Source organism: Exophiala bonariae (genome assembly GCF_035927105.1).
Source record: "Exophiala bonariae strain CCFEE 5792 chromosome Unknown scaffold_77, whole genome shotgun sequence".
Classification (NCBI taxonomy): Eukaryota; Fungi; Ascomycota; class Eurotiomycetes; order Chaetothyriales; family Herpotrichiellaceae; genus Exophiala; species Exophiala bonariae.
This window is the reverse complement of record NW_027042552.1, coordinates 1-17,456: the sequence shown is the minus strand read 5'-3', so window position 1 is coordinate 17,456 and position 17,456 is coordinate 1. Positions and strand designations below refer to the sequence as shown.

General features: G+C 49.3%; 7 protein-coding genes across 7 annotated transcripts; 3 read left to right on the top strand and 4 right to left on the bottom strand.

The window, feature by feature from the left end:
* Positions 1-1,468: 1,468 nt before the first annotated feature.
* Positions 1,469-3,148, top strand: LTR84_012438 (uncharacterized protein; the record flags this gene model as incomplete). Its single annotated transcript, XM_064855959.1, has 5 exons — positions 1,469-1,525; positions 1,576-1,865; positions 1,919-2,067; positions 2,122-2,507; positions 2,567-3,148. 5 exons carry the CDS (start codon positions 1,469-1,471, stop codon positions 3,146-3,148), a joined length of 1,464 nt encoding a protein of 487 aa, XP_064699759.1.
* An 800-nt stretch (positions 3,149-3,948) lies between these two features.
* On the top strand, positions 3,949-5,322 carry LTR84_012437 (uncharacterized protein; the record flags this gene model as incomplete). The annotated part of the gene is made up of 1 exon (XM_064855958.1): positions 3,949-5,322. The coding sequence occupies one exon, from the start codon at positions 3,949-3,951 to the stop codon at positions 5,320-5,322; it is 1,374 nt and encodes a 457-aa protein (XP_064699758.1).
* Positions 5,323-5,373: 51 nt separating this feature from the next.
* On the bottom strand, positions 5,374-6,529 carry LTR84_012436 (uncharacterized protein; the record flags this gene model as incomplete). The annotated part of the gene is made up of 2 exons (XM_064855957.1): positions 5,374-5,896; positions 5,955-6,529. 2 exons carry the CDS (start codon positions 6,527-6,529, stop codon positions 5,374-5,376), a joined length of 1,098 nt encoding a protein of 365 aa, XP_064699757.1.
* A 904-nt stretch (positions 6,530-7,433) lies between these two features.
* LTR84_012435 (uncharacterized protein) lies at positions 7,434-8,803 on the bottom strand (the record flags this gene model as incomplete). Its single annotated transcript, XM_064855956.1, has 3 exons — positions 7,434-8,524; positions 8,577-8,608; positions 8,664-8,803. The coding sequence occupies 3 exons, from the start codon at positions 8,801-8,803 to the stop codon at positions 7,434-7,436; spliced, it is 1,263 nt and encodes a 420-aa protein (XP_064699756.1).
* Positions 8,804-10,010: 1,207 nt separating this feature from the next.
* On the bottom strand, positions 10,011-11,664 carry LTR84_012434 (uncharacterized protein; the record flags this gene model as incomplete). The annotated part of the gene is made up of 4 exons (XM_064855955.1): positions 10,011-10,826; positions 10,879-10,956; positions 11,008-11,386; positions 11,444-11,664. The coding sequence occupies 4 exons, from the start codon at positions 11,662-11,664 to the stop codon at positions 10,011-10,013; spliced, it is 1,494 nt and encodes a 497-aa protein (XP_064699755.1).
* Positions 11,665-12,036: 372 nt separating this feature from the next.
* Positions 12,037-14,229, top strand: LTR84_012433 (uncharacterized protein; the record flags this gene model as incomplete). Its single annotated transcript, XM_064855954.1, has 4 exons — positions 12,037-12,125; positions 12,175-12,734; positions 12,789-12,820; positions 12,871-14,229. The coding sequence occupies 4 exons, from the start codon at positions 12,037-12,039 to the stop codon at positions 14,227-14,229; spliced, it is 2,040 nt and encodes a 679-aa protein (XP_064699754.1).
* A 248-nt stretch (positions 14,230-14,477) lies between these two features.
* On the bottom strand, positions 14,478-16,615 carry LTR84_012432 (uncharacterized protein; the record flags this gene model as incomplete). Its single annotated transcript, XM_064855953.1, has 4 exons — positions 14,478-14,891; positions 14,943-15,703; positions 15,752-16,425; positions 16,476-16,615. 4 exons carry the CDS (start codon positions 16,613-16,615, stop codon positions 14,478-14,480), a joined length of 1,989 nt encoding a protein of 662 aa, XP_064699753.1.
* Positions 16,616-17,456: the final 841 nt, after the last annotated feature.

Here is a 17,456-nt window from a genome sequence, read left to right as displayed (position 1 = left end):
CTTACCCCCTTCCCCCCTCCCCTTTTTTTTCCTTTTTTTTCCCGAAAACTTTGGTGGGGGGGGGGGGGGGGAGGGGGGAAGATCCTTCCAGACCCTTTGGTCTAATCTCATCAATCGCTCGTGCGCACTGATGAGATTATAGTCAGGAAGTACCTTGTCCGGAAGGTCAGATGCTGAGACACCATCCAGAGAACCCATACTATTGAGACCGGCACCGGCAAAATGTCAACAGCATTGATGCTTGTAAAGGTCCACGCAGATAATTGGTCTTTCTGGATGACTTGAGTTACATACCATGCGATCGGAAAAACTCTCCTGCGACCAATCTACTGTTTATGCAATTGCGATCATTAACATTGGGTGATGCAAAATGAGACCACTGGACACTCTTAAAAGGACTATTTCCATGACAGTCGTCAATACTGATATCGATGCTTTTGATGTATGCGACAAATCACTGAGGATCCCTTGGGGAAACCCCATGACAGGTATTGCATTTCAACGGCCTTCACCATGTCCCTATCCCTTTTACCCAAGTCCGTCTTATGCATCTCGAGGTGTTTGGTTGATCGGGCCATGGTCGGGGTTCCGAAGCCTTGGATCATCTTCAACATGTAATGAGACAGGTTTGGGGCAAGAGTTTTGTTGAATCTTGCGACCTTGTTGATGAACAGCCATAACCCTACATAAACAAGTACATTTGCATCGCTGGATGCAACTACCCGCCTCAATAGCCACCGCCAATTAAGCGCCAGTAAGTAAACTGCAAGAACTATGGGATATCTTCTCAAACAAGCTCAATCAGCAGGGCAGATGCTAATGGATAACGGCGGTGTTCCAAAGTCCTCGCGCCTGCATTCCAAACTTTCCACTTCAGTCATATTTGGAGAAACCCTGTGATGCCCGTGGCTATAGGCATCGGCTATTGACTGCGATCCAATAAGGCTGCTTTTCCCAGGGGTTATGAACATCAGTCAACCCCAGAAAGGGATTATCCTTCCCCGCAGCTAGCCATGATAGGCAGGACATGGACGCTCGGTATTGGAGTCAACCAATACATTTATCGCTGGAGGTATCGGCATACCGGATCTGGTGACACTGATATAATGATCACCATAGAGAAAGATGATTTCTGCCGGTGGTCTATCTGTTGACATGGAGTATTTGGAGTCTGATTAACCAGGTTCCCCGCGCGCGCTGGCACTTTACGACAAGATACCAACCGAGGAACATGGTATCAAGCGGTTTTCATTGGGTTTCCCACTTCGAATCCTCCTAAACGAGCGGTTCAGACACTCTGCCAATATGAGTTCACACTTCTAAGGCTACACGGGCATGACGGTCTCCCCACCGGTCGGTCTACACCCCGCGCAGTCAAATTATATATCTGCCGATGCTTTGACTGATTCCATATTCTGTCACTCAAGATTCTCGAGTACGCTTTCATAGGGAGCCCATCTTTGCAGTTATGAACAAAGCTACCCAACCAGAGCATTTCGAAGATGGTAGGATTGGAAGTCCTGAGGTTTGACCGTCTATTTTCTATCTCTCGAATATCTGCTCACCGATCCACAGAAACCAGCAAACATATCGCTAGAAGAGACCCGCAGCGATGCCGAGCTCTATGAGAAGCGCAATAAAAAGCTAAATCGTCGTCTGGATATTCGCATTCTACCTCTATGCTGTTGGGTTTATCTGCTCAATTTTCTGGATAGAGGAAACATCGGCAATTCCAGGGTGCTCAATGCAGAGACTGGAGACGACTTGCTGCAGCAGACAAACATGACGGCGGACGGGTACGCCATTACCGTCACATTGTTTTCGGTAGCATACGCCTTGTTCGAAGTTCCATCAAACTGGGTAATGTATGAAGTGTGCATGCCCTAGTCAGATATATGCGCTGAACACCTGAGATTAGGAAGCATTACGTTCGTCCATCTCTCTGGCTGGCATTCCTTCTCTTCTCCTGGGGCGCCCTTACGATAGGTTTTGCTGGAGTTAAGAATTATGCAACCGTCGTTACCTTGAGGTTTTTGATTGGTGCCTTTGAAGCAGGCTTCTTTCCAGGTGAGTCCATCACACAGTTCAGAAATTGTCGGTCAATTTAATTCCCTGTTTCAGGCATTGTCTACTTCATCACAATCTGGTACAGGCACGACGAAAGAGCTGTTCGCATTGCCTGTGTGGTCGCATTTTGCAATCTTGCTGGTGCTTTTGGAGGTGCAATAGCATATGGTGTGGGTCACATCAATGGACGAGGCGGCCTCCAGGGCTTCAGATGGCTTTTCATAATCGAAGGAATTATAACGCTGCTCAGTGCAATTCCCTTGTGGCTGTGTCTTCCGGACTATCCTGCACGAGCAAAGTTCTTGAACGAGGACGATAAGCGTTTTGCAGAGGACCGATTGAAGGATCGCGGTGGAGGCTATAACAGGGAGCACGCTTCTCGCAAGGAGACTTTGGCAACCATTTGCAGTCCTCGTATGTTAGCACACTATATCGCCTACGTGAGTACCGAGCTGATAATTGGGCGCACACATGTCACGACTGACTCTTCTCTGCACAGATTGCCGATGTGGTCCCTCAGGGATCGTTCACATTTTTCACACCGACCATCGTGAAAGGTCTTGGCTATACCTCAATTCACGCTCAGCTACTCACTGTGCCTCCCTGGTGTATCGGCTTTGTGGTTGCAATTACCCTCAGCTATTCAGCAGACCGCTTCAATGCTCGAGGAGCGCATATAACCATTGCATCGATCATTGGTGGGGTTGGTTGGCTCACCGCGGGACTTCTACCTCACGATGCATATGTCAAGCGTTATGGGTGCCTTTGTCTTGCCGCATGCGGCGCTTTCCCAGTCGCCCCTTCAATGACCAACTGGGTTACATGCAATACACCCAGCCTTCTCACTATACCATTTGCGATAGCACTTCATAACTCGAGTGCAGGTGTCGGTCAAATCATAGCGCAATGGATTTGGCGAGCAGATGAAGCAACCAAAGGTTATCCAACAGGAAACTTTGTCTGTGCTGCCTGCAGCTTTTTTGTTGCAGCTGTCATCTTCAGCTTGAGACTTTTATACGGAAGAATGAACGCCAATGGGACTGTGGATGCTAGTGGGGCCAAGAGAGTGTGGGCTTATTAAGCTGCGAGCCGGGCTTGGTGCGCGGAGGATTAATTCATCTCCCATCAAGGTTGTCTCAGCGTACTCAGATGAACTGTGCCAATACACTTGGTTGTTATATGTCGTTTCTAGAATAGATGCGATGTCTAGGCACGTCGTCCCCCGAGGTTGAGCCATGGCGCAAGGCTGAAGCCTGGAAGGGGTCAGATATGGCGTTGTTGATGTTGATGCCACGAGGCTGGGAAATAGGAGAAGCCTCGTGGGTGCTCTCCCCAAGCACTGTTGTTAGTACATGAGAAACCCTCATTGCTTAGCCTGCGTGGTCTACTACCTCTGATTTTCACTCGAGTCGTGGCTGGGTATGGGGCGAAAAGTACTTCAAGTCAAGCATCCCGTGTGATTGTGCCTATCCATATTAAGTTAGCCAAGCCGGTGAGCACTGCCTGTGACGCTCGAGTATGAAACTACTAGCTTTCTGTTCATTTACTTCCACACTTTCACACAAACAGTTCTCGTCAAAATTAATGACAGTTGTCCTCAAGTGAACTTGTTGATGAGCAGTGAGATGCAGTAATCTTCAATTGGTCACCAAAAGTGGACACTTTTCTCAATAATTGACGGCTATTCATCTTCCAGGCAGACGTCTTCAGAAAACAGATCATCAGTTAGATGTGACCGATCGCTTTGACTCTTTCACCAGAAATCCATGTCTCTCTACGAGCAGTGACAGACAATTAAGACATTTCGGTTTCCCAGGTTCGCCACCAGCTCTGAGAGGACAAAGGATCTTTTTCCCTCGTGACATCGTAACGGCCACCAGTATGCAGCGCAAAAGTATCCCGGGGACTCTCTTGATGCTGCTAGCGATTCTACTTCTTGTAACCGGCACTTTCGCACGATCGTGGAGAGCTGGTGACGAATGCCCCTCGACCATTAAAGTTTCGATTCCAGGCGGTCGTTACTATCGTGATGATGAACCTAAGAAGCCGTTACTCGATACAATGGCGTCAGTCCATGCCGCTTTGACGACTTGCCCCAACATCACATCCCTTGACCTCCGGGTTTCGTTGCAAGGCTGCAGCAATTGGCCTGACCGCTGGTCATTTCCCTTCTCGCTGCCTGGCGGAGAGACCTATCCCGCCCTTCGACAGATCCGTCTGGAGGGATATAGATTTGATGACCGCCCGGTAGACGAAACTGGGTGGCCAAAGGGCTCATATCTTCCATGGTATGAGAAGTCTTTGGACTGGGTGTTCTCTGGTAACGCCATGCGTGCCCTGAGGTACCACATGCTTCCCAGAGAGCAAAGAGAAAAGAACAACATTCAGCTCTGGCTTGACGCGATGGACTGGAGTCAAGTGGAGGAGTTTGCATTCCTCGGTCATCAACAACCAGACACTGTTTCAGCTCTCCTGAACTCAACACAGGGCGTCATGCCGGGGCTTCGACGCGTGGAACTTGGCAGGGGACAACCATGGTCGACACTTCAGTTCCTGCTGAATGTTGAGCGCCATTCCTTGACACATCTGACCTCGATCGATAGCTTCAATCGGAAAACACCCTTCGCCTTGCGGGAGGTCCAGGGCGATTCACTGCAACATATCGATTTGCACACGGTGGAGACGACTCTCGTGGAAAGTCCGGCATACACAGCCACTGAGCTAGAGCATTTCAAGCATATGCCCAATCTCACTCACCTGTCTCTCAATATTGCGCGAAACGGGACTTGGCTATTCGAAGAGCTATCTGCCATTTCCCAGATCCCTTCACTACGAACTGCAGAGTTATGGCTGGACATCACCTCCATGTGCCGTAAGCAGAAAGTTGACAATGGCCATTACAACGTGGAAGATCCGAATTGCAAAGGGAGGGATCAATACCTGCTGCCGTACATCAACGAGACATCGACTCTAGAGGTCTTCAAGTTTCTTAGAGCTAAGAAGATTGGCGAGGAGCTCACTAATGTGACCTTCTGGGGTGGAGACTGGAGCAGGCCATGGGATGGGCCCGTATACTCCCCACCTTGGATCGAGGGTCGAAAAGTCAAGGTTCTCTGTACCAACGGAAAGGAAGAGCATGGGTCAGGAGAGGAAAATTGCACAGTCCTGACTGGGGTAGAGTATTGGGATCAGAAGGCACGGTGGTATGAGGATGTAGACGAGATGTGGCTCAATGATTCGGAACAGTTTTATTAAAGCAGCTTTTGTCAGGCATGATCTCCTTCCAAGGGATAACGTCATACCACCTTATGGACTAGGATAGCCACGAGCAAACAAATTCTTGATATCATCGTTGTCATACCCTGCCTGTATCGCTAACTGCAGCAGAATTCGTGCCTTCTGTGGATTGAGGAAACCGCTCGCAACAATGAATGCATCTTCATCTGCCGGTACAAAGCCGTCCGGCGACCGATGACTAGCAACCATGGGGATTGCAGTTGCGTTATAAACTGCCTCTGCAGCTGCCGCTGCTACCCGTGACATTCCTCCCGCGCCAACCCCGGCCAAGACAATTCCACTCGCTCCGTGCTCAACGGTCGAATTGAATAGCTCGGGATCCATGTCTTGATGAGCATACAGGATGTCGATAAGCGGGAGGGAGTCTGCACCACTGAGGTCGAAGTGGGTTTTGCCGATCGGTACCGCGGGCTCATAGTAGAAGTATGGAACCTGGTTGATGAAGAAGCCCAGCTGACCGGCCTCGGTGCTGAAGAACGTATCTAGCGAATTCGCATTGTTCTTGGTCGTGTAGAAAGCGCTTCCGATGCGGCTGGCGAGCGTCCGTCAGCAAATTGGAATAAACTGTTTCGAGTGATTACTTTACTTACTCATTCAGAGAGATCATGGCACCACGACCCACGGCGTTTGGAGACGCTGCCAAGGTAACGGCTTGATATAAATTCAATGGACCATCCGCACTCAGGGCTGTAGCTGGTCTCATGGCCCCAACGACGACAACCGGCTTTGTGGAGTTGATGGTTAGATCCAGGAAGAAGGCGGTCTCCTCAAGAGTATCAGTCCCGTGTGTGATAACCACGCCGGAGATATCATCACGGGCAAGTTCCTCGTTGATGAGTCGGGCGAGCTTGAGAGAAATGGTTTGATTCACGGAGCCGCTGTCAACGTTCGATACCTGGTAGCCACGAATGTTCGCGAAGCTCAAGATTTCAGGCACCGCATCGACAAGTTGTTGCACTCCTAGTCCGACGCTATACCCTGTTGTCTGTGTATTCGAGGTTCCTTGACTTGCGATTGTGCCGCCCGTGGCGAAGATGGTCACGTTCGGCAAGGATCCATTTATTGGTGTCTCAATATCCTGACGTGGGAGCAATTGACTCAAGTGAAGGATTGGGGAGGCTGTAGCAGCAATCACAAAGCTTAGAACAAGTTTGAATGAAAGCATCTTGCCTGGTATGGGGTAACCAACTTGTAGGACGTCGATAGAGGCCGATGCTGGAGAAGTCGTTTCCAGGGTCGCTCTGGAGTCCAGGTTAAGTACTTTCGACTGAGGCCGCTTCTCGAGTATCATGCCTATCTTCCATTGCCGAATGACACCATATAACACCTAAGTCCTTTCACACGAACGGACATTCTGCATTGCATCAGCAAGCGAGCCGCTCAACGGAGCTGATAAAGCACAGTTCACCCCACAGCCAAGGCGTACGGTGCAGATGAACCAGGTCATGTTTCGTTACAATTACAGCAAATGGTCCAGATATGCAACCCTGTGCGGTACATTGCTTCGCAGCGCTGTAGTTTACCATGTGCGATAAGAAGTTTCGCTAGCTCTCAAACATGCAAGTGTACAAAAGGCGCCTTGGAAATGCGTCATATTAAAAGTTTAGTATAGATAACGCAGAAAAGATAGCAAGCGGACAAGTCCTTATCAGTGGTAGCCAATACTTGGCATTAAGACATGCAACTCTGCAACCGATGCACATATTTATGACGGACGGTACGTTGACCGGGGAAGTAAACTCCATGAATACCATCAGATAGTCGACACATTTTGTCATACCTAGTAAGTGCGCATGCGAGAAGTTTGAATTCTAGGGCGTCGAAAAGGGCTTAACCCAGCCTCGTCTGGTACTGGAGCCCCGTGTGATCCTTCGCTTCTAGAGATTAGGCTCGGTTGAGGTTGTGCATTTGCATAAACAAATACCTTGATTAACAAATCCAACGGCGAGCAGCTCTGGACTCTATTCTAGCGCTAATACATCTGGAGCAAAATCCCTGATTACTTACCCAATGCCTCATCCACAAGGAAATGAGGCTGGATGCATTGAATCATGATGTCGATGGATATACTATCGCTGCTTTTGATCATCTCCATCTTGCTTCATGCGAGGGTCTTCTCTTACCACCAAAATCTGGCCTTGTGAAATCTTCCATGCTGTGAAAGCCAGATTTAGGAAGAACACTGAAATCATAAACAAAAGAAGGATAGTCATCATGGTCCGGAAGAATGGTGAGTCCATTTCCATGCTGAAATACAAAAAGGATGTCGCCAGGGTACCGGTCGGGAATATGATGCTATTCCATGTGGGAGCCCAAGTCAGTTCCTTGTTGAATGCCCGTTCGAACATGGCATATAATGCCAAAACAAGCCCAATGACCGAGATTCCGGTCAATAGTAAGGCAATCAACACGCAAGCCATTTCAAGGGGTGGTCCTGCTGCCTCTGTGAGAAAACTGCCCTTGTTATAGCCGGCAAATCTCCCGTACGTGCTTGCGGCCGAGCCGAGAAGCTGCAATGCCGCCGAACCTTGTCCCATGGGACCCACCAGAACAAAAAGGGTTGCGGTCTGTTCGGGTTGCGGCCAGCCTTTATGGAGTAGTTGCTGCAGGATCTGGGCGTAGAAAATGAGTGCCATGAACAGTCCAAGCCCGACGAAACAGAAGGACGTGATTATCACCGGCACTGCCATTCTTGCGGATATTGCGGTTGAATAGGTTGAGACCACGCCCCCGATAGTGGCGACGGTAGTGAGACCCACAGTAGGAATGAGTATCGTGGGTGGAAGTGGTTGCTCCGCCAGAGTCCTGCGCCGGATCAATGCAATGAAGACGAATAAGAGTGTTGCAAGCATCCATGCTGCCCCTATCCACCACATGACATATGCAACAATAGTAAAATGGTGGCCTCCCCAGCTCGATCCGCTGACATTGAGAGCGACAAACGCCGTAAGAGTCAGCCATGCAACCGGCCAACACGCGAGTAGTGTTAGCTCGGATGTATCACCAACCAATTCGTGATATGCTTGTCGTCGAAACAAGATCAGTCGTAACAACATAATAATTGAAAAGAAGATGAAGAAAACAAAATCAGCCAGGAATGCAATGGTCGAGAGTACGCCGAGTCCCCAGAATTGATAGGGTTCCTGATGCATCAATATAGCTAAGAGAAGTTGTTAGACACTGCAATTAGACGCGGAGAATGAGCCTCTTACCGATAATTCCTGCATTCATGCACCATGTGAACCTACAGTCAGGTGTTAGAACAGTGTGCCTTCAATAAGTTGCAACATTTGACCTACCACAAGGGACTGAAATCCTGCACCATGGCGCGAAAGGCGCCTCTCTTGGACGGTCCTCTCCACTGATGAACCCGTCCATCGTCAAGGTGGCCATGAGCTTCCAGCCCATTGCTTTGCACGGTATCAGCCTGGGACGACATTCTTCGTCTTGTGGAGGCCGCTCGAAAGGCTGTGGTGGATTGAACGAGATGAAGTTCCCGGCCACACCGGTATTATTGTACCTCCATTCGATATATAGCTGACCTGTAGATCCAGGACTGTGTATCATCCAATAGCATCAATGACATAATGATCAGATCATGACGCTTTGACACAGAATTTGCTCCATGTTCACCAGTTATGGGGCTTTCTGCTCTCATACGACATGCCACAAGATCCCGATAGATCCGAAGCAATATCCCCCGGACTAGAGATTTGTTCTCCAGTCCGAGTGATGAGCATGAGAGCGGTGTCACACATGTCGCCACCTTCTTCAACCTTGTCACTGGGGCTCCACAGTCATCGACCTCAAAAATGCCAATGTTCAGATTGAGCCATGGGCATGGCCGGCCATTATTCGCTACTTCGTCTTTTCGATCTTCTTGTAAGCTCTAAAGCCCCCAATTCCTCTTAGCAAAGGGGACAAGCTATTAACATTTTGACATCTCAAAGTTGCCGTAGCAGTAGGAAGTCCACGGAAGTCCAAGTTGAAGTTGAAGGTGGCGCTCCCGGGCTTGATATCCGACACGGGTACAGCCGCAATGACGTGCCTAACAAGAGCCGCAACAAACCACACAATCTTTTATTCAGCTATCAAAACTTTGGAGTTTATGCGCTACACAGTAGATCGATCTTGGACTACTAATGACGTTTGCGAGCAGGCTCAAATTGACGGGAGTAGAAATTTACATCTTGATGTATTATCGTGATCATGCACATTGTGTATCTTGATCGTCTGTACCTCACTGCTTCACTTTGTGTAGTTGCCGCCCCCTGACTAGTAAAGACAAGCTGATATCCCTTCAGAGTCCTCACCAGTTATCGTCGTTGACTTAGCACATAATCTTTATCTGTCCAGGAGTCTACCACAATCGACCATAGGATCTGGAAAACAGCGCTTCCCGTTTGCTCAGCGGTACTTAAGCCAGATGCCGGTCAGTCAGTAGTGAAGTCGGTGACGATTCACGAATCCTGGCTGTCGATTGTTTTTGGCAATTGCTCATATAGGTATGAGACTAGAAGTGGTGGTCGAATATTGCTCTCCTCCTTTTTGTCGGCAGATATAATCACTTGCATGGCGCAACAGGGTGATCGCCGACCCTCTCCATATAGGCGACGCTTCAAAGCATCACCCTCTGATATGAAATGTCATAGCTTCACAGGAAAACTCTCCCTGAGCCACCCTCCGTAGCGATGGAAGAGGAGTGGGACTGGAAGGAAAGCCATGCCTATGAAGCCTAGGACGCTGTTTCCCCACCCAAGTCCCAGATCAGCATATAAAGAAGGCCCTGCCAATGGAATGAAAGCTGCTGCAAGAAGTCGGAGAACCACGTTCGCAGCTAATGCAGAGGCGGCACCCTCAGGGCCAAAAACATCCACCATATAAAGCTGAGCGGGTAATGCAACCCAGAGAACACCGAATCCAAAGAAGCAGGTGCCAATGATGGGCACGATCCAATGAGTCTGCTTCTCGGCTGTCCAACCATACCAGAAGATGCCAACGGGCACGGCGGGCATGACCCATATCATGGGCTTTAGGCGTGCTTCAGGTTTGGGGGATTCTCCAAGTGCCTTTTGCATTTTGTCGGTCACAGTGGCAAAGATGGCGAGGGAACTAAGCATTCCAATTCCAACGCCGAGATATGACAAGCCAGAAACACCGGCGGAGAAGTGATATTGCTCCTCGAAGACTGTTGGAAACGTGGTGAACAGCAGAAAGAGGAGACCGAACACGAAAGCGCACAGGAGAGAAAGGAGGAGCACGATTGGTGATAGAATGAGAAGCTTTGTTGGTCGAATAATAGCACGGAGGAATAGTTGGCGTGGGGTCAGGCCTTGATCCATTGTCGAAACCAGAGCAGTATTGCCAGTTTCTTTCCGCAGACGAGCAGCTTTCCATTCTAGCAGCACGGTGGCGTTCGTCTCATGGAGGAAGAAGATTGATATGACAAAGGATACCCCTGCCTAGTTCGAAGCGTCAGTGGCTTAAGAATAATAGGTTCGGCCCTCTACTTACTAGGATTTCGATGAGCCAAAAGGTCCACCGCCAGCCGATTGATTCGGACACAAAGCCACCGATAATTGGCCCCAGGACCTTGAAGGATCGTCAGTTTCATGAAGGTCTGTGTAAGTCAACACCACCTACTGGTCCTAGAAGTGGTCCCATGAAGAATAGAGACATTGCTCTCCCACGCTGAGCCGGCGGAATGACATCGGCGACGGTCCCTCCGCCAACTGTCAATGGACCCGATGCAGCGCATCCGGCAAGGAATCGAAACACGAGAAACATGCCGGTGTTTTTGCTCAGTCCACACCCGAGAATGAAGCCTAAGTAAAAAACATAGCAGGTGTGGTAGATCACAAGGCGTCCGTACAATTCAGAAAGCGGTGCAATGAACATGGGTCCAAGAGCGAAGCCACAGAGGTAAATAGATACGGTAAGACTGACGAGGGTGGAATTCGTGATATGGAAATCCTTAGCAAGCGCGGCAGCTCCAGGAGCAAACATTGTCGCGGCGAGGTTACTATGCCTTTAGTCAGTGTCGGATAGTCTCGCCAAAGGAGCGTAGGAGCCGCCTTACGCCGTCAGCAGGAAAGCGCTGGCGAGGATGACTTGGGTCATACGTTTCCACGCTGGCCAGTTCCGCGGATTCTGGGGATCGTCCGGCCCGTCCCAGTCAACACGACCGTCCTTTGTCTCTCGTTCAATTGGTGTTTTGCCATAGTCGCTAAAGTGTTGGTCATGGTGGCCGTCCCCTGAAATAGGAGCCTTCTCATAGGAGGACTCTAGATCAGTCGCCATGGTGTACTGTCGAGGTTGTTATAGGTCTGATATATTGGCGTGTGTTTATTTGATATCACCAGGCTTTGCTTGATAATATAGTTCTGGAGGAGGCTAATGGTGTCAACCCAGTAAATCCGCAAAGTCCGTAAGTGCGGAGTCCAAACTGGACATAGGCTCAGGAGAAGAAAACGCGGAGGGTCGGATGGTCGGACGATCGGACGATCATTGCTTTCTCTATGGCCTCTCGGCTTGCACTGCCAGATATCTGCTTTCGCTTCTTTGAAATGGCTGAAAATTGTTCGAGAGTGATCCCAAAAGAAGTTGCGCTTAACCAAACCCAAATCTCCGTGTATGAGGTTGGACTTGCGACGTCTTCACTCCATTCGCATCATGGCCGAGAATGCTCCACCTCCGCGTCCACCACCAAGTCGACGTAGAGACAAAGTCCAGCTCTCCTGCAACCCTTGTAGACACCGAAAGTATGTACTCGGACTCTATTGCAGGGTCCTGTACGTCTAACTTTGGCAGGCTGAGATGCGATCGACATCAGCCATGCGGAGCTTGCTCAAAGCGTGGCCTCGCTAACTCCTGCAATTATGCAACATCATCTTCTTCTACACCCGATGCTCAGCGATCTGTTGCTTCACGACAGTCAAACAGCCTCCACAGCAGAGTCTCTGAACTGGAGAGTCTGGTCGTGATGCTCATGGAAGGACAACCGCTGGCAAGTTCGCTCGCACCGAAACATCTGGAATCAAGCTCGTTATCAATTGCAGATGTGTTGTCTGAAACCTGGAGACGAAGGAAACCCCAAGATGACGCTGAATCTCTGGCAGACCCTGGAACCCTAAAATTGCGCGAATCTGGAACCAGCTATGTCCAGAGTGCTCATTGGGAGGCCATTCTCACCAAGATTAGAGGACTGAAGGAGGACTTAGTGACTGACAGCAAGGCTAGACCTGGTTCACACTTGTTCTATGGCCCGAATTGCCATGCAACTCGAGATGAGATAGTGGTCGCTATTCCTCCTCGTCCAGTTGTTGACCGCTTGGTGGCCCTTCACTTCGATTCCTACATTGTCACTTCGTGTCAGTATATTCAACCTTTCTTTCCACTCTCAAAAGATTGACTGTATGCGATAGATTTCATTCATGGTAAGAAATTTCTCCGAGAGGTGGGTTCTTTCTAACATGGCCGACAACAAGCAGTCTGACGAATAACCAGTATGAAGCTTTCTGGGAAGATCCGTCCGCAACTTCTATCGCTTGGATTGGTCTTATGTTCTCCATGTTACACATTTCTGCGCAGTTGCAGATCTTCGCCATTGATTTCACGGATGGACGAGCCGAATCGCTCAAGGCGGAATGTCTCACCAAGAAGTATGACTTCCGGGAGAAGGCCGTTCAGTGTCTTATGTTGGCTAAGTATACGACCGGAGGACCATATGTCCTGGAGAACCTCATCCTGGTCCTTATCGGAGAGTCGATACTCTTGAAAGAAAGCGGTACCGACGGCTGGCTTTTAATCAGTATGATACTCCAAATTGCAACGCGGATGGGTTATCACCGAGACCCAGATCACTTTCCGCGAATATCTCCTTTCGAAGGTGAGATGCGTAGACGCATCTGGGCTACAATCCTTGTGTTAGATCTCGGCCTCGCCTTAGAGATGGGCCTTCCTAGAAGTGCCACAGACACTAATATCGACACAAAACAGCCACGTAATCTTCATGATTATGATTTTGAAGAGGACACGATCGAGATACCTCCCCAAAGGCCAGAAACGGAATGGACGCCAGTGCTTCCTCTCATTACAAGAGGGCGACTGATAACTGCTCTCGGCTTGATTAGTGACATCAATACCGATATTAATCCACCTTCCCACGAAAGGATCGTCAAAATCGACGCACTTCTTGGAGACGTGTACAATCGTGGTATCCCGCCCTTGCTGCGCTGGCAAGATACACCACACCCTATCACAGACAGTCCGAACATGGTGGTACATCGAGTAAGTGTAGAAACGACCTACCACAAATCACGCATTCTCCTTTACCGGAGGGCTTTGATCGGCTATCCAGTTCGACAGTCCCAAGAGCAGGACAGGGAGTCGGTGGGAATTTGTCTAGATTCCGCACTCAAGATTCTATCGTTCCAAACGATGCTTCACGAAGAGTCTCAGCCATTTGGTCGTTTGTGTCAGCTTCGATGGAAGGTGACCCATATTTTCAACTCTGATATTCTTCTCGCAACGAGCGTGCTTTGTCTCTACCTTCAAGACGTCGATAGATTCGAATTTCCAGAGACCGTAGGATTGACACCGTGGTCGCCAAGGCGTGAAGAGATCCGAGAACGACTGACTAGCTCGCGCAAGATTTGGCTTCAAATGAGTACAACATCTCCGGAAGCTGGAAAAGTAGCGAAAGCTCTGAGCATCGTCCTTGGAATCACGGAAGCATCTGCTGAGGATGACGACGCGCCCACCTCTTACGACTTTCTAACGGAGTTCGATGCCATACCTTTGAACGAGTTTGGCACAACGCTCAGCAATCAATGTGAGGAGTACACTCAGTCATGCCGATTGTAACTAACGGAAAGATTCATCAGACTCCCCCTCTGGCTTCTATTCTCCCATCACGTTCTTTGATAATGTACTTGAAACTCGGGGAGCATGAGATATGTTTTTGACTGAGGTGCTTGAGCGGCGACATTATTTCTGACATCTCATGGAACTAGACATCCCGTGTTCATGCTCTTATCCTCATTTTTGACGAATAGAGCTCCTTTGCAGAGCAGGATGCTTCGTTCGATAGCCCTCTGTAGAGAGATAACTACTTAAACCATAACTGGCTCGGAAACGTTCTTTTCGACTTTTTCTTGAGTGGAACTACTAGAATCCAAGTGCCGCTCCACATTCTGGTCTCTTTCACCCTCCATTTCCCCTTTGGTAACGTTGGCAACGGTTGGCTGACTCCCGTCGTCACGACGATGAAGAGGAACGAAAACATTATACCACCGAGGAAGAATAAAGCCCAGCGTGATTATAACGAGTGCAAAGTGGGCTAGAGTGAAGCCGATAATGTGTAGTGGGTCGTATCGTAGCTGGTAGAATGCTGGATAGGCAAACCCGAAGATAATGGCGAGGATTGGCGCGCTTATGTAACGGAGTAACACTGGCCAGAAGGTGGGAATCTTCCAGTTTCGACCTGCACCAACAATCACATTCAAATCACGCCTTAATTGATTGCCCTGTTCAAGTATTAGTCGACTGAGTCGAGTAAAAAGTGCTGGCCAACTTACTGAGTAGAACGCAACATACCAAAACCTGGCGACGTAAACATTTCGAGACCAGAATCTGGGTGCTGCAGAGCTGGGAGTCTTCGCAATCAATGTCGAGATAATTGATCCGCCGATGTATAGACCAAAGCCAAGACCAGCACCAGCTGGTGGAGAAACAGCGTGTGCAACAGCAACGCCGAAGACCAGACCACCGTAGTAGCCAGAGTTATAAACAATCCATGCGGGAAGCCCCACATTTGCGACAACATCCTTCCAGCGGTAGACCGTAGTGCTGCTTGCACACTCAGCAAAGACGACAAATATGAGTGCAACGTCATTGATCCATCTATCAACCCCATCGAGCAAGTAGTATCCAAATTCAGTGCAGTATGGCAGTGAGCACAGAAAGGAGACAACAACCAGAGCAGTGACGACAACCGGTCGAGAGAATCTTGTACCTGAGTCCATCACGAGTGTGGCAATCGCATCAAGCATAGCAAAGGCTGAGCTATAACCCAACACCACAAGCGTAAAGAACAAAGCCACCGCCCAAAAGTTGGCGCCAGGCATCTCGGTGATCGCGAGAGGCAAGGTAAGAAAACCGACCACAAAGCTACCCAATCGAGTACCTTCCTCAGGAAAGAGACGTAGATAGCCGACGACACCGAAAACTGCGAAGGCAGCGAAGCCTTCGAAGAGAACGTTGCTGCAAACAATAAGTATGGCATCCATAACTGCGTTCGAATGCTTTTGGTTGTAGGATGCGTAGGAGGTGAAGTAACCTAAAATTATCAGCCGAAGGACCACACAAATCAGGGCTAGCAACCTACCAAAGCCTACTCCAGTAGAAAAGAAAACTTGTCCACAGGCGGTCTGCCACACCTGCCCTTTCGCAAGCTCACCTCCTCTCCATGTGGCAAAATATAGCTTCACTCCAGCGCCAGCGTTCTCGAGAGAGACCCCTCTCCCCACGAGAATAACGGTAATCACCAAGGGCAATCCCATTGTGAAGTAAACAACTCTCCCAGTAAGACCCACACCACGAAATATGCTGATCCAGCAAAGAAACCAGATGAACGCGGTCCACCCAACGGTTTCCCCAATGAGAGCAGTGCTTGGATAAGAAGTATATGCAAGGACCTGGGAGCCATTCTCGCTCAGGCTGCCGGCGATAGGATCGGGGTTGCCAACAACTTCCGCGTAGAATTCATCACCTCGCCCGGTCCAAGGCAGTGGGCTTGTGAACGAGTTCCGGAAGTAGTTCATGATCCATGAAAGAATCACCACAAAGTAATGATTGACAAACCAGCCGATGAAGAGAAGACCCAACCCAGTGCCTCTCAGACGCTTGTTCATGTTGTTGTAAGCGATCACAGCTCCACCTCGATATGCTTGGCCTATCGAGATCTCAAGAATGAGAGCCGGAATAGCAACTATGAAAACCGCAATGAAGTATGGAATGAACCATTGAAGCCCATAATTGTTGTATACCACTGAGGGATATCTAGCTCGACGATTAGCTCGTGTACATGTTGAGACTCGGATTTCCACTACCGAAGGAGATTCCCCATTCCCGCACAGCCACCCATGCTTGCAAGAAGGAAAGCCGCACGTGATGGCCATTGATCACGTCCATCATCTGATTTGTCTGGAGCGGGAGCAAGCAGACGCCCAATTCGCTTGAGCGTATTCATTTTGGTGGTCAAAGGTCGTCAATAACTCAACGAATATTCCGCATCAGAAGAACAAGGGACGGGGAACGACAAGGGGTGGCATGGCGAGAGACCTGACTTATACCGCCCAGGGAAATCGTTGGGCCTCCTGGTTTCTCACAATAATATCGAGCCAAGATACGATTCAGCCGTCACGCTCGTTGGTAGCATATAGTTGAGCTTGAATTTTATCGATCCACTTGTCCCTACAGTACACATGAGCCATGCCACATGGTGTTGCATGAGCAATAAACCAACCAACTCATAATGCCATGTCTTGCGTGATCGACATGGCGTCGTCCTGCTTCGGATCAGCGCGAGCATGCTGGAAGAGTTTTTCATGTTCAGCCTTGAGGCCCCAAGTAGCGATGTCATCAGCCAAGGGCTTGAGCAGCATTTGGCGGCAGGACGGCATAAATGTATCGTGTCCTTTGGTACGGGGCAGATGAGAGCGGAGTTGCTAGACCTTGGCTAATCTTGGTCTTTCGTCAGTGTTCCGCTCGTACCCACCTTAATTCTTGTCGTGGGAGAAGCACATCTTGGCGAGATTGAGGATGAAATTTTGAGGTCTTGTCTGAAGGAGAATGGGAAATGGCTTTGATCAATGAAGGTACTTGTGAATCATTTTCGCCGGTGTTTCGTGGAGCGAAGGGAAGCATTGTCACCCCGAGCAACGCCTCACGATCAGATGTACACATGGCTGTGTTTGATGTTATTTCCACCACTGATTCGGGACGGCACGCACACCCAGCACTATTTATTACTCTTACGGATTATTTATTAACATCTTCAAGCGAATTTTTATCTTTTATATTGTAACCTT